At 30.2% G+C, this 21,609-nt stretch overlaps 1 protein-coding gene across 2 annotated transcripts; it reads right to left on the bottom strand.

Annotated features, from left to right (window-relative positions):
- Positions 1-12,530: 12,530 nt before the first annotated feature.
- LOC129293797 (3-hydroxyisobutyryl-CoA hydrolase-like protein 3, mitochondrial) lies at positions 12,531-17,385 on the bottom strand. Of its 2 annotated transcripts, none has more exons than XM_054931905.1 (10): positions 17,136-17,385; positions 16,663-16,764; positions 16,350-16,414; positions 15,715-15,849; positions 15,506-15,602; positions 15,126-15,255; positions 14,539-14,717; positions 14,270-14,397; positions 14,062-14,163; positions 12,531-12,889 (listed from the first exon to the last, which is right to left on the bottom strand). In XM_054931905.1, exons 1-10 carry the CDS (start codon positions 17,353-17,355, stop codon positions 12,788-12,790), a joined length of 1,260 nt encoding a protein of 419 aa, XP_054787880.1. In that variant the 5' UTR covers positions 17,356-17,385; the 3' UTR covers positions 12,531-12,787. The 2 variants fall into 2 exon arrangements, with proteins under 2 accessions (XP_054787880.1, XP_054787881.1); XM_054931906.1 differs by having other exon boundaries at positions 16,350-16,427; positions 17,136-17,276.
- Positions 17,386-21,609: the final 4,224 nt, after the last annotated feature.

Here is a 21,609-nt window from a genome sequence, read left to right as displayed (position 1 = left end):
AAGAGAGGCTTTAATTTGGCATTTAAAATTACCTGATGGCCCTTGCAGCGCTTAGTGCAATGAAATCGCTGATATGGAGCCATAAAGGCCACTCCTTAGCAATGCTGCAAATCAACAGTCCTCAACTCTCAGAAATCTTTTTGAGTGTGTGTGTGTGTGTGTGTGAAGCGAATTAATTGGCAACAGCTACAAACTATATATGTGAAATCAAATGAATAAAAAAGGAAATAGGCAATAATAATCAGAAGTAATTTAATTAATTAGCCAACTGATCATAGGAAAGTTAACAAGTACTCATTTATTAGCTCAGGAGTCTCATAGACTCAACACTGAATTTTATTCCTTTAATCAACCCCCAGCTTCATGTCTAAAGCTTTTGGATGATAAAAGGCGTTGTATTTAGCCCATTGATTTGTTGGTGGGTTGTTTGATTGATTATTAAAAAAAAAATTAATTAGCAAATTCTGATCTGGTTGCATGCATGGGGATATATATATATCGCTCCACATAAATTGATGATCACTTACGTTCGAGATCCTGTTGTCCTCCTGTAGGCCTGTTTCAAGATGAAAATAGTCATGGTTTGGCAGCTAATTAATTGATGATTATTTAAATGATCATATCAATTAATGCTAATTAATCACTTATTGATCTCATGTAACAATTACCATGTATTAATTAATTTGATGCTAATTTAACATGTATATATACCTTTGCACTGGCAATCACTTTAAAATTCCCTCCATCTCCTATACATATAGCTCCCTGCATAGATAATAATAAAAGATTCATTGTCTAACAACATCTACCTTGCCAAAAAAAAAAAAAAGACAACATACATCAATGCTGAGCTTTAATTGAGGCAAAATTATAAGAATTAAATGATTAGTTTTTTGAGAAAGACACTCATAATGGTTGGAAGTCCTGGCGTTTTATAACAAATGGGATTAAAATCATTTGAAGTTGAGATTAGTGAATTTGTGTAAAGTTTTCATATTTTCAGTATTTTCACTCATGTTATTAATTTTTATAAAATGTTAAATCTTTTCTCTTTACAAAAGAAAACTTCATATAAATTCATAAATATCAACTTTAGAGGATTTAAATTCTTATAAATGAAAACTAGAATTTTGTCTACCTCCCAACATGTGACATGGAATGGATTGTGTTGGAGAGGAAATGAGCAAAGCTGTAACCGTAATAATGGTTCATTCCTTTGGAGACCATCTAAGTCAGTAGTTGTTGTTGTTGTTGTCGTCATACGTTGTCTTCTTTCTCTTCCAGCTTCTGGCTCTCCACGCTTTCGTCTCCGAGATGACGAAGATGGCGGCACGGCGACTCCATTGTCATCATTAGTATTGGGTTCAGCAGCCAGAGTCTCATTATTTGGTGGTATGGTAGATTGTTGGAACATGCTTGGTTGTATGGAAAAGTTATGCGAGAGATCAGTACTATTGATGCTCATCATGATATGATTCGTACTATTAATAATGTTGTTGTTATGTGAGGTGTTAAGAATGTCTTGTTCTGTGGACATCGAAGTCGCTGGTAAGTCCTTCGGAGAAGCAGCAATGTCATTGTACGCTCTTGAATTTAGTGGAGGCAACGAGAGATCCTATAATGAAAACACAACAAAACGTCTTTATAACATGATGAACCCAAAAAAACAAAACAATGTGAACCACAAAATCAAGTGAATTAAATTTAATCATGTAACTAGGGTAACCTATATATATATATATATTATATGTATAAATGATCAGAACCTGCTTGTAGATATGTCTTAGAATGCAACACTTGTTCTTATAGGAATTTGGAAAAGAGTTTACGAGACTAACACAAAGAACGAACTTTTCTATTCATCACCACCGATATGGAAGGAGAAATAATATCTATAGGTTGATCGTTAATTTTGGCTGATGAAGAAAAAAGAAATTAAAATATCTTCAGGAAAGTAAATATATTGCCCTCAATAGGTTAAGAAGATCCTTAGCGTAGATCATCTCTGTTTATTTTAATTCCTCAGTTCAATCCCCATGTGTTAGTAGTCTTCTAGTGTGACTACAATAATATTCTTTGCTACGAGTGTGAAGATATATCAATAGAAATTTACAATATAAATTTAAGAAATTCAAACTCATTTAAATTATGTTATGTGTATGATGCAAGATAGATAGATAGATATATATATATATAGACATAGAGAGAGAGAGAGAGAGAGGTCTTAACAGGTGTTAGAAGTGTTTGAGGAGTGAATCCTAGGGTAGTGTTTTGATGACTGTTATTTGGTGGTTCATCATCATCATCCATTAAGCTTGAAATTACAAAGTTGGTTCCTTCATCTGATGAAAGAGGCAAGAAAAGAAAAAACAAGGAAACTAAAGACGACACTGATAATAACAAAAAACACGACACATGCATTCAAATGGTATTATTGAAGCCCTCTTATATATTAACGCAACCAAACCTGAAAAGAAAGGAGAGAGAAGAGCAAGATTATTATATGTGAGAGCTTGGATTGCTTCCTTGAAGTTTGGCGCTATCAGAACACTGATAGGGCCAGTTCCACTCGTGGAGCCTCCAGCATTATTAGCTTCATCCTCTGGTGATGATGACGATGATGTCTTATCTGCCTGTGTCAACAATAAGCTCCGTCTCTTGAGTTGGTTTGATTCATAAACACAGTTTTCGTTCGTTACTAAAAAGAAATAAAATAGAATGGATTAATAAAATAAAGATAAAAATAAGATGATCAAAATGAATAATGAATCATATTCATATAGGTGGGGGTAAATTTAGTTCATATAGTTGGGAATCATAATTTATGAAATTTTTTGAGAGTGTGATATATTAACAAGGTTTATCATACTTACTATATAGATGAAGGATGATTTAATTTATTTTTATGTTAATTTTTTTGATTCATTTCATTCTATTCTTTTTTGGTAACCAAGGTGATCTTAAAGATGATGAAATCAATATCCTGATATATATATATATATAGAGAGAGAGAGAGAGAGAGAAGCTTTTGTTGTGTTAATTACCTGCCGGAATATCGTTCTCCAATACTACCATTTAATTTTCACATAAATTTAATAAATGTAATTAAATAATTAATGGAGAGTGACCGACAAGATTATGTACGTACCTTAACGTAAAAGCGAGCAACGTAGGAGGAATCAGCCAAGGAAGATTCAGTGTGAGACCCAAAAAATTGACGATTTTGCATTTTGGGGAGATGAACAGCCATGGCAGTAGCAGATGGTTCAGTGGCAGGCACCACAATACAGTGCCTCTCTCCCTCATAGAACTCTTCTGATCCATTCCCAATCGGAGGTTTCGGAAACATCTGCTAATTATAATTTTTTTTTTAGCTCATTCATCCATCTAATTCTCTTAATCTATCATTCATTATCAATCCGTAATCATTAATTATAATATCAGTATTAAGTACGTGTAATTACCACGAGAGCCTCCGCTAGTCCATGGACAGTGAAAGGATTAGAAATGCTTTCAGTTGCATGGAATGTCAGTGATGACAGCTTTTTGAGGAACTCGTCTTTGTTTCTCGTCCAGTAGCTACCCTCCACTGCCCATTCTGCATATATTTATAGAGAGATAAAGAGTCAGCTTCAGGGTAAAACAGAAATTAATTAAGACTAAGACGGATGGGCGCTTGGTTCAACTAGTTTTGAAGCGCTAATCCTGAAATCTGAATTTTGAATCATAAGATGTGCATTTAAGTTAAATAAATATATGATAAAAGTATTTCGATTGAAGTACCCATAAAATTATCATTGATAATAACAGTTCTACATAGCAGGTTTAAATTAGTTTAATTGAGTAGTAATAATATCCATAGGCTTTTCAAAATACTGGATGATGAAATAAAAAAGAAAAAGGAAATTTAAGGGTAAGTTTTGAAGGAATTGAAGAGTTTATTATAATCTTTTTGGTCTAATCTACAGTTACAATATATTCTATTACAGTCTTTGATATAAGAAGAAATTTGGACTTAGTTTTTTTTTTTGTCTTAAATGTAAGACGAAGCCAAAGTAATTAATGTTTTTTTTTTCAAATTTACCCCTTATTTATTTATATTATTATTTAAATTCCTAGACAATAATTTATTATAATCATTAATTATAAAAAGAAAGGTAAGATTGAAAAGTCACACACACATATATTTTACAATTTCAAGGTTATAGCAAACATTTTTTAGTAAGCATAAAATTAATTGTTAACTTCGTCTTATATTAAGGATGTGGTTAGTATCTTGCGTTTTAATTTGAAAAAATAATTAAAGGCGTACCTGTATTGCCATGTTGAACATTGTACATGACGAGTCCAAATTCCACTTTAGTATGTTTTTATTCTGAATATATAGATATATAGATACAAGTCATTGAAGAGAACGCAGTATATGGTAAAAGAACAGGAACGATATGAATATATATATATATATATATATATATAACAATATTCATACATGTTTGAGGAAAGTATGTAGAATATATAAAGAATGAAAATGTTTTTATAGAATAAAATTAGAGAGAACAGATAATTAATTAGAGAAGATTTATATACATTAAAATGACTGATATATATATATATATATATATCCATGTTTAATTAAGGTCTTTAAATTAAGTGCAATTTATATCTTTCTTCTCTAGAACTAACAAAAGAGGAAGAACGGCTAATTATAATAAACTCATCAATATAAAAAAGAAAAAATGAGTACCGGTTCTTCTTTCCACTTGTGATAGCAATTCCTGCATTTATAATTGATAAGAGAAAATCATTAATATCTCCATATAATTAGATACATGAAACCATATAAGCCTAATTATAACACGCACAAGTGACTTCTCCTCTGGCATATGTATGTATTATATACTTTCTTCATTTAAAAATATAAGATATTTTAATTGAATTTTACTTCAATAAAGTTGTTAATTATTTTTAAACTAACATTAACTTTTCATATTTATCCTTATTTAATAAATTATTTTATTTTAAAATAAATATAAATTAATTTATTTATTATAAGCATTTTTGAAAAAAAATATTAATTACATGTTAATATACTAAAAATGTTTTATATTTTTTAACATCTAATCTTAAAAAAAAAAACCTTAGATTTTTTTAAGAGAGGAATGATGTCCAAGGCTCTTATATGTGTGCGTGTGTAATTAGATTCATCAAATAATGCAATTAATCCAGATTTCATGAATCTTGAGAATCTGATATATATATATATATATATATATAGGCTACATTAATTTAGGCATTATATATATATAAGCCAATTTCGTAAGTTATTTTGAATCGGCAAGCAAAGATGGAACTTTACTTTAATTATTGTAAATAATTTAGTGCTATAACGAAGTTGAATTATGATCGATTAGGGTTCATACGCTTGACACTGAAACGGGTTTATCAGATTAATCATTTTGCACCACATTCGAATTAATATATATATATATATATATATCCAATGGCACAGTACTATATATTACTTGAAATCCCTACTTAATTATCTCATTCATGAATTTAATTAGACCATTGTCGTCGGAAAGACAAGTTTGATCTGTCAGTAAGCTTCAGCCTAGTCGCTGAGTAGATCGATCAACATCTTTATAATAATCTCATCACACAGATCATTCAAAACCAACACCAAAAGAGCAGAGGAATTCAAGCCAAAGAACAATAAAATAAAAAAATCACAGCAAAAAAACGAAAAGAACTATTTTTCTCCCTTCGCTTCTGAATAATTAAGAAAAAGAGAGAGAGAGAGACCTGATGATTTTCTGGACGTAATTGGAGAAAATATATGGCCAGTGGGGCTTAAGCGATTTGCTTCCATCCACAACCAGCATCAACCACTTCTGGTCCATATGTGGATGATTATCAAATCTGTGATCCCTGATATACAAAAATGGTGGATCTGCGCAGAATCATTATTCTGACTACAGAGAGAGATTTGAAACAAAGACACAGATAGAGAAGAAGAAGAAGACAGTGATATATATATATATATATATATTTTATATATGCATATGAAGGCCACTTGGTGAGAAAACTAGAGCTCTCTTCGATCTACTTATGCCTATTAATCACTACAGGCTTCTTATATAGAGACCTTCACAATTTGCATGTTATGCCCAGTGGCTTGCTATAGCTTCACAATTCTCTTTAATTCTTGTGTATTTCAATCTCATGAATCATGAGATGTTTAAAATTTGTTAACATATTGATTATTGACCATTGGATTTATTATATTTGGACGATTCAGATCATGCTATACAGTAAAGAAGGGCAGAGATAAAGTGAGATGACTAAGCAATCATGTCATATGATCTGAACTGTCCAAATAAATAATGGCTGAAATTGATTATTTTAGAAAAGTTTGCAAAATTCTTACTTTAGATGATTTGTGTCACTTTTCTATGTGGGCATATTGTTCAATGTATAGCAGAAAGCACCTGAAGCAATTATGAAAATTAGATTTTAGGATCCATGTATTTGCATTAATTATTTTGTGACCAATAGTTTTATGACAATAAATTGTACTTTTTATACATCAAATTAAAGTGTTTAAATCCTTAACCTCCTTTTTTATTTATCTTTGGAAAGGTTATCAGAAAAGAAATATTGTTGTTTCAACAATAAATTTACGCTGCACAAAAAAAAGGGCAAGTGTTATTGAGAAAATTTTCATGGGCCTAAAATGGACCTTAACACGTTAGATTAAGGTGAGATTAACATACACAAATAGAAGGCAATGAAAGTTAGGTCTAACAAAAAAGACTAGTCCTTCACAATGTAACGAATATTTACTGAAAAAAGTATTTATATTTAATATTCAATCATGTTTTAAATAAAATTATTTCTAATAGGAGAATACCTAAATACATACACAAATAGAGAAAGAACAAGATAAAAATTGATTCAGTTAGTAACGATTTGGTCAAAAACTCACAAGATTTAGGTTCCAAATTCCGCTACTAAAGTGAGCAAGGATGATTCCGGAAACAACTATGTTGGGACAAAATTAAAAACTACCTAGAATATGGGGGAATTAACACTAATTTTTACATTTTTTTACAAGCAAAATAAAAAAAATTCTTGGGACCAATGCAACTGGAGGGAGCACCACTTTTCCCCTACATATGTCATTGGATGTGAGAATTTTGTTGACAGACAATGGGATATGTATATATCTCTGTAAACATTTTTTAATCTGGAGACATATCTTAGTTCAAATGAGTCCAAGTAAACTTTTTCTTTACCAGGGGGGTGGGGGGGAGGGACAAGATCTGCAGACTGACTTTCAAGGCTGGGTTGCATGCATGTAGAATAAGCTTGGCTTCATTAATTAGTTGTGGCCTGTAGTATGCCTATGGTCTTTCTTCCATGAGAAAAGTAGTGAGAAATTGATTTCTCACGTATTTTTGCATGTGTTCTTGTAAATTTTGTTCATGAAAGAACTACTGTTTTGGCATAGTGAGCGGTGGTAGAAAAAAATGAGAAAAATTTGCAAATGAGAAGAAAAATTAGAATTTTGACATGTAAAAGTTTAAGAGCTACTGCATAAATTTGAAGGTCTTTAATAATGAATTTATTATTTAGGTTTTGATAATTGCAACGCAAAAATGTGGAAAGGTGTAAAATTATGGTGGTTTTGAATTTAGTTTTTTTACCAAAAATTTGGATTCATGCCCTTGATATTCTTAAATATTATTTTCGAAATAAAAAAATCATACTTGCCATCCCCAAAGATGAAAATTAATCAATAAGATATTAGGCTTTGACTAGACAAATACTCCTTCTAATCTTTATTATAAAACACTTCTAATTATTTTACATTCTTACTAAAATCAAAGAAAAATAGTTAAATTATTAACTGTGTCCCACAATACAATGAACTTCTAATTATACCCATATTTACATAAAAAATTTTAAATTTGTATATCTTCTCTCTCATAATTAATAAATTTAAATTAAAATAATATTAAAAAATATAATTAATAGGAAGAATGTCAAGAAAAACTCTTTGACCACACTTATTTAAATTCAAAGCCTCTAAATTTTTAAAATTATACCACAATTTAGGGATATTGATTTGATATTAAATTTTTTATAGAAATGACAACATGGCCCCTCATTTAAATTAATATTAGAACTTTCCTACTTTTTATTAATTTACTTACATAAAATGTTGTTAATTTCCTTAAGAAATGTTATTAATATTAATTTATTTTCATTTTAAGTGTTTAAATGATTTTAAAATAATTTATTAATTTTTATATTGTATGTTATTCATTTACTTAAGGATAATCATTCATTAGTTAACTTCACTTGTTTATTGCTCTATTTCACTTGTTCATTGTTAGACTTTCACTTGATTTTTATTTTAGAGAAATGAACAAGTGAAGTAGGACAGCTTTAATATTAATTTAAATAAAGATAATTTTATCATTTTTTTAAATTTAATATCAAATTAATATTCTTAGATTGTAATAAAATTTTAAAAATTTAGAGATTTTAAATTTAAATTAATATAGTTAAGGGTTTTTGTTGAAATTTTTTTAATTAATACCTATCAAATATTCTATATTAAGAATTAAAAATCTTTCTAAAATGCGCGGCGGAGGGAGAGACTCTATATGTGTGTATTGTAGGCCTAAACTTTAGGGCCTCAAGTATGAGGGTATAATTAAACCCTACACACGAGGCCACCCTTGGAACTTGCAAAATCCTAACCTGACATAATCTTATTGGGAAAATATCAGTGGAAGACCTAACCACTCCTCTTAATGAAAGAAAAGGCAACTACTAGTCGATTCCAATGCTTGAATCCACGCCTCGAATCAGTTCTCAGATGGATGGAGGAAGGCAAGAGAGATCGCAGAGAGGAATAATGGGAATTGAAGGAGGAAGGGAAGAGACGAAAATGTCTCAGTAACGAATCGTTCCAGGAGTTGTTGAACTAATTCCTCAAGTGCTGTGGGGATTTGAGGCTAAACCAATGAGAGGATTGGTGCCAAACCAAGCATATATACGAAAATGCAAATGTTGATTTTCATTGATGGAGAGTCTTATACGTGGTTGCATTAACCAATCAAGTTCAGTCATTTTATTCCATGTAGATTTCTGTGATTTAAAAACCACAAATATTTGCATTATTAACATCTTCCTATTAATTTTTCTGATTTTTTTCGTTTCTAAATGGATTTGTGTTAATTATAAATAAGTTATTATCAAAATCTGAATAAATACTTATTCATGCAAGACTAACATTTATCCAATTTAACATGTCATATCAATTTTTTTAACTTGTCTATTTCTAAATGGGTGCCTGTGTTAATTAAGATTGATTTGTTGTCAAAACTTGAATGAATATTTATTTATACAAATGTCTAATTCAATCTATCCTATCAAGCTTTTTAACTTTGTTTATTTTTGAATGGTTGTTATTAATTACAGATGGATTATTGTTGAAATGCGAATGGATGCTTATTTATGTAAGATTAACATTAGTCTAGTTCAACCCATTCGATTAGATTTTTTTTTACTTTTTTATTTTTGAATGGATTGTTATCAAAAGCCCAATACTTTATTATTTTAAACTTTAGGGGTAATTAGATCTTTTCTATAAAAAAACTTATTTTCAAATAAGTACTAAGAAGTTGCAGAGCAATTTCATAATTTTAGGATCCCTCTTTGATATAAAATATTGCCCTCTCACATGATATTTTCCCACTCTTGTTTAAAAGTCTAGCAATAAAAGAATGTCTTTAAACAGGCTTAAGATGTAAGTTTTTAAAATTGGTAAAAAAAAACATTGATGGAATCCAACTGATAGAACTTGGCCTAAAGTGTGGAAGCTACCAATGGTCAGAAGGTCCATACTTTTGTTTGGTTAATGCTTAAGGATAAACTCCTTGCTAATTCAAAACGGCAAAGAAGAAAGACAACTCTAGCTCAAAGTTGTTTTTTTGTACAATTTTGATGTTGAAAATATCAATCATGCCCTTAGAAATTGTCCTTTTGCTACATTTGTTTGGGAAAAAAATACTTCTAACTAACATTTGCACTAATTTTTTGGGTAATGATTTACAATCCTGGTTCATAGAGTGCCTGCATAATTCTTAGCCAAATACTTCTTGAAAGATTGGGCTGAGTTTTACTTGTTAGAAACTTTAAAATATAGGGAACAAACGCATTTTCATTGCTGAAGTTTTTGTATCTGAAAGTGTTCTTTCCTAGATTAGTGTTATTGTTAATTACACTTTAAGATTCTTTTCTACTTATAGGTCTTTGATGTAATTTTTCTTGGATTCTGCTTTTAAGTTTTATTGCAGAACCTTATACAATTTTTTCCTTTGAGCTATTGAATTTTCCCATTGCACTCGAAAAGAAACATTTGATGATTAATATCATTATATTCTATACAACTTAAATGGACAGTCTTGTAATATTTATTCCTATAATCTTTGATAATTTTATATTGTATAATAGCATAAAAAAATTTATTTATAGAATTGTAACTATTGGATAAGGTTGAAGGCTTAGAAATAGAAACTTACAACACAGAAAGTATATAAAAATTTACATGAATGTGAACGATCTCCCCCATTTCCTATCTCTACACTTCTCTCTTGCTTCTATCATATTGTTCATATTTTCTTCAATACTTTTATAACGCATTATCAGCACCACATTATATTAAATTAGTTCATTGTATAAAGTTAAAGAATAGTTGATTTTTTGTTTGTGGCATATATAAAGAGATGGTTTGTCCAAATGGCATGCATGGTAACATTTTAAATTATTTAGAAAGAATGATGACCTTACAATTACAAAGAAGATATCAATTTTATTTATTCATGGCTAATTAGAGATATAAGAATTTATCTTTTTCTTGTTTTTACTTTATGTCATTCTTTTATTTTTCATTTTTTATCATTTAAAATTCAAGTTATATTTTTCTATGTTAGTGATAATAAGATCGAACTCTAATTCAACCGATCAAATTGGCATTTTCAAATTTTAAGGGCTTGTTTGGTAACCCAATTTTTTTATATCCAGAACATCACCTCACACTCTCTCTTCACTACTTTTTTTTACTATAAATTTAAACCGTTCAAATTAAATTTATATTTTTAAAAATTATTAAATATAAATTACCACATTTAATTTAATGGTCTAGATATGCAGTACTCCCTTTTATGCTCTCATATACTACCTTGAATCAAATTTTAAGGTTATTACTCGTATCTTTCTATGTTTCGTCCATGGATCAGCTGCTGACAGGAAAAAACAATTTATTAAATCTGAAAAGAATATTGATCTTAAAAAAATTTCCCTTCCAACAAAGGATGATATAAGACCTTCGAGAATGCTCCAAAATTCAAGAAACCAAGATATTTGCTTAAGCATTTAATCCAATCACCATACTCATAATGAATAAGATCTCTACAGGCAACATCTTTCTAGTTGACTGAACTATCGACATTTAATTTGATGCATCCAAATTCAGAAATGTTTCCCAAAAGTTTTGAAGAAGAGAGATTGAAACTAAATTCTTTTTAACAGCCAAAAGGCCTAATTTTTCCTTGTTTCAATACCAATTTATGGTGGATGTGCGGCCTTGACTTTAGGAAAAGTGGACAACTTTCCTAGTACCAGCGTTATGAAGTCTCATGGCATACCCATATTTTTATAAGAATTAAAAGTCATTTTTGCCATCAGACTATTCATGCTAGGCCTACAAGTCTTCTAAACTATTCATTTACCGCTCGAAACTATTGTCACTTTTGTCTGGAAAAATATTCCCTTTAATGTATTTGTAGGATAGAGAAAGAAATTTTTTTTAATTTTATTTATAAATTACATTATTAAATTTTTATTATAAATTTTTTTTTACTCTCCATTGAATTTTGAAGAAAGAAATATATGTTATTGAATTATACATATTTAATAGGAGTAAAGTTGAAAACTTATTAAAGTTTAAAACAGAGTTAATAAATTTTAAAATTTTTTTTGATATTAATAAGATATATTAAAAGTAACTTATAAATAAAACTATAAGAGTAAGAAAAGGAGCTAGATGTGCAAAATTGGGGGACTCACTATACACCTAAAAGTCAACAAGTAACATGTAAATGGTAGGATAATGGAACAAGAATTTGAACATTTTAGGATATAAATAACTCAAATTCAAGTTAGGATACTAGCAAACCCGGCATGAATAGTTTTAAGACAAAAATCACCATTAATCCTTTTTTTTTTAACTGAACCTGTTTCTTGAGACCTAATCCAACAAAATTTGTACTACCTCCAAGCCCATTTATAATAAACAGCTTATAGTTAAAATTTAAATATAAATTGTTTCTTACAAATAGTCGTGAAGATAAAATGTTAAGATAGGTTCTTCAAGAGGATATCGTAGTAGTTTAGGCGCTTTTACATAAATACCGTCAAGGCTTCATGCCCAAGAAAAAGAGTGAAAGCTATGAGAGTAATCCATCGTAACACGATTTGAATTGCGGCAACGGTAATAATAATTAACAGATAAGAAAACAACTTTTAGTAATACTAAAAGTCATGGTCCTTCGATTTCCTATATCATCACCCGATCCATATTTCATTATCAAGGTGAGAGAACAGGGCAAGAAAAAATGTGTACAAAAAAGAGAAGAATAACAACTTCATCTGCTTATTTGATCACTTCCATCGATTCGGTAAATCCAGAGGAGAGTGCAATCCCATCCACACATTACAAACTCAACTCGCCAATCTCTGGTCCCAAGGGTTCGAAGACAGATTCGACTTCTTTCTCGTTGACTGCCTCCAAACTTGATGGCTCCCATTTCGGGTTCTGCAAGAGAATCCACATATCAGCAATATCAAAATATATCAAATAAAATCTATCATAGGCCATATTATTTACAAGCCATGAACATTCAACTCATTCTTCATACACCTTACAATGCATGAGAAAATATGTTACTTACCTAAATACTTGTAGTGGTAGTAGTAGTACATAGTAAACTGTAAACCACATATTCCAATAGCGTAACGAGGAAAGAAAGCAAGACAATCAGGATTCCTCGTCTATTACAAAGAAGGAACTATTAGGACCGACTACAATTACTTTCAAGCAAAGATTAAAAAATCAGACCAAACTGGACGGCCAGACCATCGATTAGTCTGGATTTCAGCTCAGTTAGTATGAAAAAACCATTTGGAGGGTTAGGCTGCTTTAAACCTAATGTCAGACCGAGAACTAGGATCAAACCAGAAATCATATATGGTTTTTAAAAACCGGACTGTTAAAAAAAATGCCCTTTTTTTTCCATTTTTTTTAACAAAATGACCAATTTTTTTAATTATTTGATGTTGTATTACATCATATGGTTTGTTAAGTCATCATAAACTTAAAATATTTGGTTTGATTTTTAAGTTAAGTAGTAATTTCATGTTTATTTATTATATTTAGATTATTATATACATATATAATTTTTTTAACTTAACTATTACGTTACTGGTTGAACCATATGAACTGTGAACCGCTGGTATTTCTAGTCCGGTTCTAAAAACATTGCTTTCAACTCTAAATACTTGAAGATTTTCAAGAAGGATTTTTAGAGCTCAGAAAACAGGCACGGTTTTGAATGATTTGACAAACATCTGATGCGTCCACGCAACACAAGTTGCTGACACTTATTTTCAGATAGGTAAATTAAACCTCCACTGTCGTAGTTAGCTGAAATGATGGTGCTACGGTTTCTCTGCAAGTCAGATAGTAACAATGGTGGAAAAGCATTCTTTGCTACATACAAAACAAGATATGTAACATCTATTATATACTTACCATGATTAACTAATAGGAACTGTCTTTCCTAATTACCGTTTAATTCAAGAGTACCAAGAGCATTTCTCATTAACAAAAACACTTCTTTCGTTTTATTTTCCTTTCTACTCTATTTCATTTTACATGCCAAACGATTTCTACAAAATTAAAATTATGGAGTTAAAATAAGAAGGAACCTGATCCTTGTCCACCAATACAGCCCTAACACCTTCTGCAAAATCATGTCCAAGAGCAGACCTTAAGGCAATGCGATACTCACTTTTCATAACGCCGTATAACTGAATTTGCAAAAATGCAGCCAAATATATAAGAAGAGTGATTACATCATTACACAAACCATTAAAAGAAAGCTAAACATAATGAATCCAACAATTGCATACTCACTGAGGATAATTCAATATCATTTTGTCCTAGAGCAGAGGCCACTCTCGAAAAGTGCTTTTGCGTTAAGCTAAGTGAAAAAGGAGCACCTTTACCTAGACCTTGTAGGGCTTCATTAGCCCACTCCACAACTAGAAAAAGAAATAGACAAATGATATCACAGTTCAGAAACTGGAAAAACAAGCAATAAAACAGAAAACTACTTTGAACACATTTGACAGACACAATGCTAATTGCAGTATGACATGAACAAACATGGTCAATAAGCATACCGGTGGAATCATCACTTGCTTGGTGCTTTTTAAGCTCTTCAATTGTCTCAGTAACTGATTTATTTGATCCGAAGGATGAAATTATTTGAGGTAAAAGCTGCTTCAACTGTGCCTCAGACTCAGGGTTGGACTCATATCTTGCCAAAAGTAATATGATATCCTGATGTGGATCCTCAGAACTGTATAATCAATGGACTTCGTTAAGATGTTCATCTTTTAAAATTCATATGTATACTTACAAATGCTGCATTCCAGAATGTATCCGACAACTTAATATATTTTTCACAGAACAAGCTTATACCTAGTTAGTGAATTGTGAACTGTATGCATTACTTGATCACTTAACTATTATACCCAAACAAATATTTCTAAGAAATATTCCATGGATCTAATCTAATTGAAATGTTAATAGAAAGAAGTGTCTTTAAACTATAATGGGTTTCAGAATTCCACAGAGCCCAATAATAAAAGCAACCGTTGAGAAACTCCCATGAGTATGTAAAATGGAAATTTCTTATTTATCAAGTTTTTCCTCACTCTTCCCAGGGGAAAATATGAAGTCATAAAAGGATCATGTTGAGACATACAAGGTTGTCGCCAAAAGGGCCTCCTTGAATAAACCTAACTTTCCAGATGGCACATAATGTGTTCCTAGTCCAACATATATAGCATCTGAAGGAGTAGATATCCTTTTTCCAGTCAATCCAAGATATGCACCTGCGATTAAACATAAAGCAAGTGGAAGAACCTGTCATTATGCACGCCACACCTAGATACTTCTGCTTTGTCATGTGGTGAGTATTTTAAGGGAAAAGTTAGAATAAAATAGCTCACAAAAGAACGGGAAAGGGAAAAAGTAAGAAGAACAAGGAAGCATAATTTGGCCACCCTTCTGATCTTGATTAACTTGACTAACAAATGCAATACACAAAGAGGAACCCTGTACCCTAAAGTAATAAAAACATACCTACAGATCCTTCTCCTGGACTTTGTGCTGCAATATAAGCAAAACCTACATCTGGGAACAAGCCTATTCCATTTTCTGGCATTGCAAGAAGAGTTCTCTGAAAAGTGACATGAGAAAAATAGTTGTAACAATATCTAAAATTGTCATTTTATGTATATATTATATAACATAATATCACAAAACAAGGCCCCCACACAAGGTCAGCATACCTCTGTTATGATTCGAAAGCGACCATGACCAGACAGACCGATACCAAAACCCATTGTTACACCATCCATGAGACTTATATATGGTTTCTTGTACTCAAAAATTTTGCAAATCAAAGAATACTCAGCAGCAAAGACCTGAAGCATTCAGAATAACAAGACATAGTTTTCACATTATACCAACAGGTAATGCAGTAATGCAAGATGCAGGAAAACAGATTTGACATAATGTCAACATAGCATCCTTTAAAAAGATGTAATTTGGCAATTTCAAATCAGAGGAAAAAAGGATGAAGAAGGAAAAAGTGGGAGAGAGTTAAGAGAGAGAAAATGACAAATGTCCAACTTATATGATACTCTTGAGGTATACATAAGGAGTCCAAAATATACGAAGAGAAGATAAATTCAATGTCAGAAAAAAAAATAGACAAATGAAAGTCAGAGGATACATAAAACTAAAATATTTCTAAATTCGAGTTTCCTCCTATGTCGAGAATAAGTAGCATATCTTCCCATCATTTTGACGTAATAAGCTTTGGAAGAAGATGACTACAATAGTATACACAATGATGCACAAATCATATTTACAATCACATGAAGATATCTCAATACACTTGAGGAGAAAACAATAATTAAACCTTTGGCACTAGAGGAGTGCCTTTGTCCTTTTGTATTTCAGCAGCAACGCCTTTGATATCCATTCCTGCATAGACAAACTACGGTAACTCTCAAAACCTGCCATAACATTCAACAAATAGCATGTAATCTAAACAAAATTACAAATAAAAAATAATAATTTAAGGAGGGCAGCCCAAAAACTACTGTCTGCATGAAAGGCTAGCTTCGATATTCTCATCAAAAGGCTAACTTCAATGTACATTAAACAGCATAATATGCCTAAATACAATATTGATTAAAAGAGAAGAATATTATGATTTTACTCTATCATACCCGCAGAAAAGGCACGAGAAGAGCTGCTATCAACAAGAACACATTTGACTCCAGGATCCGATTCCCATTCATCAAGGTAACTTTTAAATCTTAAATCCATATCTGCTTAAAAATTGTCCAAGTCAAGGAAAAAATAAATCTTATAGCGGAAGAGAAGTACTTGATTTTAATCCTAAACAAGGGTAAATTTGAAATCGTAATTCGAAAGCAAAGAAAGAAACACGCCATATTCCCAATGCATAAAATCAAGCAGGGTATCTTCAAAATCTCAAAACATCTTTCTTCCTAACGTCGATAAAAGATCCCGATATTATGATCCACTACATTGCATGACAACTAATATAATTCATACCCCTTCTACTTAGCAGTAAGTCACAAGCTCCACATCATTTTCATAACAATTGGGTAAAATCAGCAAGAAGCATGATAGTTAGAGTGATAACACGACGAAAGAAAAGGAGGAAAAGGGAAACCCAGATTCATGGCGTTGAGGGCTTTGGGGCGATCAAGGGTGATAACAGCGACGCCGTTCGGATGAACGCTGCCTTTCACAAACTCTTCGATGGAAGAAGCCATCGTAGCAATGGGACGGAGAAAGGAAGGCGATGGTTTGTTGGATTTGGAGAGAGAAGAGTAACAGAGGAAACTGAGAACACGAAGAGAAGCTCCACCACCACCAAGTATGCTTCGCATGCTTTTCTGGTGATTGATCACAGTAAATCACAAGTCTACGAATATTGATATTTCTTCGCTATTTTGACGTTTCTGCCCCTGCTGGTTGGTTCATATTACGCAGAGTTGCTACTGTTTGATTGTGTCGTTGAAGGTTAAAATTGGGTGCTCAAATATTCTCTAGATAAACATCAACCATCAAACAGAATAGCATATAACCATCGCAAGTATTACCATATCATAATAATTGTTATAAAGAAAAATAACAATTATTTAATGTTTTACATATCAAGCATAATTTTCTTTTTTTTTTTTGTTAATATCAAACATAATTTTAAGATGCAAGATATTTAGGAGCGCATATATGCCAAGTCGGTCTGGGCCTCATGTGATGGTTCAGGCACCAAGCCTCCCTAAAAGGTTGGATCTCGTGTGGCTTCACCTAATATAAAAATTATTTTTATTAATAAAAAATATATTTGTAATTATTTAAAATATATTTCTTATAAAACTAATTTTAGGATTAAAAATAATATTTTTATAAATTTTTTAGCATAAAATTATCTATTATTTTTACATAATTGAAAATTATAAAATTGGATTAATTTAAAATTTTGAAAAAAAAACTAAAATTTTTTGAAATCATACAAAATAATAAAATATCTATAATAATAATTAAAATAATATAATAATAAAAAATACTAAGAAAAAATAATACTACAAAACAAACAATATGCCCTTTCCGTTCAAAAATATAAAACATTTTTAACTAAATTTTACTCCAATAAATATTTTTACATCTACCCTTATTAAATACTTATAATAAATATAAAGTCATTTATCAATAGGAGCACTTTTGAAAAAAAAATAATTACATCTTAAAAAAGTAAAAATATTTTATATTTTTTAACATATAATTTTTAAAAAAATATCTTATATTATCCAACTGAAGTATTATACATATGCATGTATGTATTTTGGGCTAGGTAAGCTAGGTAAGGCAGGGCAGGAGATGATCCGCCTAATGCCCAGCCCAACTAGCTTGCACAGGATCAGACTATTCAAGCTACGTGCAAAGCCTTAATGCGACATATTGTTGTATCATATGGAGTATCTTATTCGATATACTATTGAGTCTTGTATCAAAAAAAAAAAAAAATTGAGTCAGTCGGATGCAATAATTAAATTGATACAATTTTATATGTTAAATACTCTTTACATTTAAAAATATTAGGCATTGTTAAATGAATCATACCTCCTAATAAATTAGTTTATGATCTTTCAATTAATAGTATATTTTTATGTTTATTTTTATTTAATAAAATATTTTACTTAAAAATAAATATAAATTAAAATGATTTATTTATTAAGAAAATTTTTAAGAAAATAATTTAATTACACTTTAAAACATTAAAAATGACCTATGTTTTTGAACATGTAATTTCTAAATGCATTTTTTTAATATATAATATACTTTTGTTTTTAAATATATGAAAATATTATTTATTTAATTATTCAAATAAGAAATATAATTTTTCATTAATAATATGATAAATATAAACAATTGATTAAGTGTCCCTTTTTGTCTGGAACAATTAGTTAAGTTTATTCAGTGTTGGCTACTTTATTATCACTTGTCATTATCAACAATATTCACCAGATGTGAATATTATGACAGTTTTATTGTACTCACTACTAGTCTACTACGTTTCGAATTCCCCCAGCAATTACTACAAATGCCTACTTCTAGTTTTCAATTATTAATATTAATTAATTACTAAGAGTACAAGAATCATGTCTGGTCCATACCAAAAAGTATCTCAGGTGCTTTCCTTTGAGTTTTTTTTTTTTTTAATTTCATCCTCTGTTTTTTCAATTTGGAGAAAAAGAGAGAAAAGCCCAAACCCAATTACACGAGTTTTGTTTCTTTTTTCTAGAAAAGTAGAGAAAAGCCCAAGCCCAAATAAATGATATTTGTTTCTTCTATTTGCAAACATGCGTTTGTTTTTTCTTCCTCTTCTTTTTTTAAGAATAAGAAAAAGAGAGAATAGCCCATGCTATGAAACCATATAACATGGGTTTTGTTTCTGGTTTAATTGCATGAGTTTTGTTTCTTCTATTTGCATGCCCATAGTTTTTTTTTTTTTCAAAATATTCCCATAGCCAGTTAGAAACTAATTGCTCAAAAAATTTGAGTGCCATTTAAAGATTTTCCTCTCCCAAACAATGGCCCATATTTTTATTTTAATATAAATTTTTCTCTACCAAAGACAATATCAACTTGAAGTTTTTTGGGCTCTTTCAGCCAAAAAAGTTTTTAGGTCTCTTGTCCTGTAATCAAAACCCATTAGCATTAATAATTAATAAAATTAGATGTTTCTTATTAAAAAAAATTAAATTAGATATTTTTTTGTGATATTCCTTCCGTTCAAAAAATAAGGCTTATATTTTTGAATGAATTGAATAACTTTTTTAAAAATTTCAAATGTTGCCTTTACTTTTCTAACATTTATTTAAATCCTGAATTTTTTCTTTGTTCCATCAACATTAAATTCTTTTAAATTTTTGAAAAGAGATAAAAATGAAACGGTTGCAAAAAATTCAATAAAATGTGCGGGAATTATTTTAAGAAAATTAAAAAAAAACACGAGGTCTAATTTTTTTAATCAAAGAGTTTGAGTTCATAATTAAAGCTGCAATCAAATTTACCAACTAAAGTTAGTTTGAGCTGTTGAAGCTCTCACTACTTCAACAAGTGATTGGTGATTCAAATTTTAGTATTTGTGTATGTAGCACATAATTTACTCCTTGTATAAGCAAGTCTTTTAATATTGGGTATTATTAGTTCATTCAGATTTGAGTGGAGTTATCAACTCCTAATTGGAGAGAAACTTTTTAATATATGTTTTTTTTTATTATTATTAACAAGACTCAAACTCAAAATCGCCCTAAAGGGATTATCGAGATCGTTAACTTGGAAAAAACCCACCAAGGATTAATTTTACGAACCCACGTTCATTTCCATCATACTTTGATTAGTTTGTCAGTACAATGAAGAATAATATAGAAAACTAAAAAGTCAAATCCATCAACTTAACTCTAATTTTCTCCAAGTATAATGAGCCAATTTTTCTTTGAAAGAATTACTTTAAGATCCTTCTCAAAATAAGTAATTACTCCTAAGTTTATTGAAAATTGAGCTTTGTCATTTTTTTAAGCTCAGTTGTCAATGAATCATAAAGTAATTAATTGTCTCGAGTAAAATTTGTATATAATCTTCTCCTTATTTTTTCTACAAACACAATGAGCTAATTTTAATAGGCAAGTTAAGTTTAAAAGAACATTATTTGGGCCCAAGTGATTTAGCAGGTATATTATATGTATAGTCTATACCATTAAATATAAAATTTTCTAACCCAAAATAATTAATTGTCAATGAATCATAAAATTATTAATTGTCTCAGGTGAGATTTGCATATAATCTTCTCCTTATTTTTTCTACAAACATAATGAGCTAATTTTAATAGGCTAAGTTAAGTCTAAAAGTGTAACATCCTAATTTAAATTTTAATAGTTAATTTAAATTAATAGAAATTTAAAAAAATAATATTTAGAGGTAAGAAAATTAGTAAGAGATGATTATTAAATCTAACTTAGGATATAATTCTAAAAATAATTAAAAAAATAATTAAAAAATTTGGTGTGTTACAAATTTTGGTATCAGAGCTACATGTTTCAAATTCTTATAAATTATGAAATTTTTATACATTAACCTAGTTTATTGGCAATATACATTATTAAATCATAATACTTTTCCATTATTTTTCTTGTCTTAAAATTAGTGTTAACTTAATTATGTGACTTCCATCCTTTAGGAGGGGAGAGATGGTGTCCAAAACTAGGAGAGGTGGTGAAATTGTCGGTGATTCTATAGAGCCAATAGAAAATGACATACCTTCACTGCCACAACCGGAGCCCACACAGCAACAAATCGGGCAGGGCGAGCCCATACAGTCACAACTAAGGCAGGATGAGCCAACCATGAGGCAAATGATGGATCTACTATATAATCTTAGTGACCGCATGAAGAGACAAGAAGAAGAGTTGGCTGCTTTAAGACAATATAAGAAGAATGCCAACCGAGAGGGAAATGGCCAACAAGAAGGAAGCCATGCCAAGGTATTCAATACGAGCCAATCTGCTGATGAAGGCTCACTTTCCTATTCTCATTATGAGACTAGTTCAAAGAATATGAGTCTCCACTCTAAGCAACAG

This window comes from Prosopis cineraria, unplaced genomic scaffold (genome assembly GCF_029017545.1).
Source record: "Prosopis cineraria cultivar Desert tree isolate PC_DT_omini unplaced genomic scaffold, ASM2901754v1 PC14, whole genome shotgun sequence".
In the NCBI taxonomy this organism is placed as follows: domain Eukaryota; kingdom Viridiplantae; phylum Streptophyta; class Magnoliopsida; order Fabales; family Fabaceae; genus Prosopis; species Prosopis cineraria.
Note: the sequence above shows the minus strand (reverse complement) of the source record. Positions and strands in the feature narration are given on the sequence as shown.

Bases quoted from the DNA above. Each gene is read 5' to 3' on its own strand.
- LOC129293797 (XM_054931905.1), bottom strand. From the start codon at position 17,355: ATGCGAAGCATACTTGGTGGTGGTGGAGCTTCTCTTCGTGTTCTCAGT. The intron at 15,850-16,349 runs GTTTAATTATTG...TGAATGCTTCAG, and splicing joins GCACTCCTCTAGTGCCAAAG to GTCTTTGCTGCTGAGTATTC. The intron at 14,718-15,125 runs GTATGTCTCAAC...TTGATTATACAG, and splicing joins GCCCTTTTGGCGACAACCTT to TTCTGAGGATCCACATCAGG.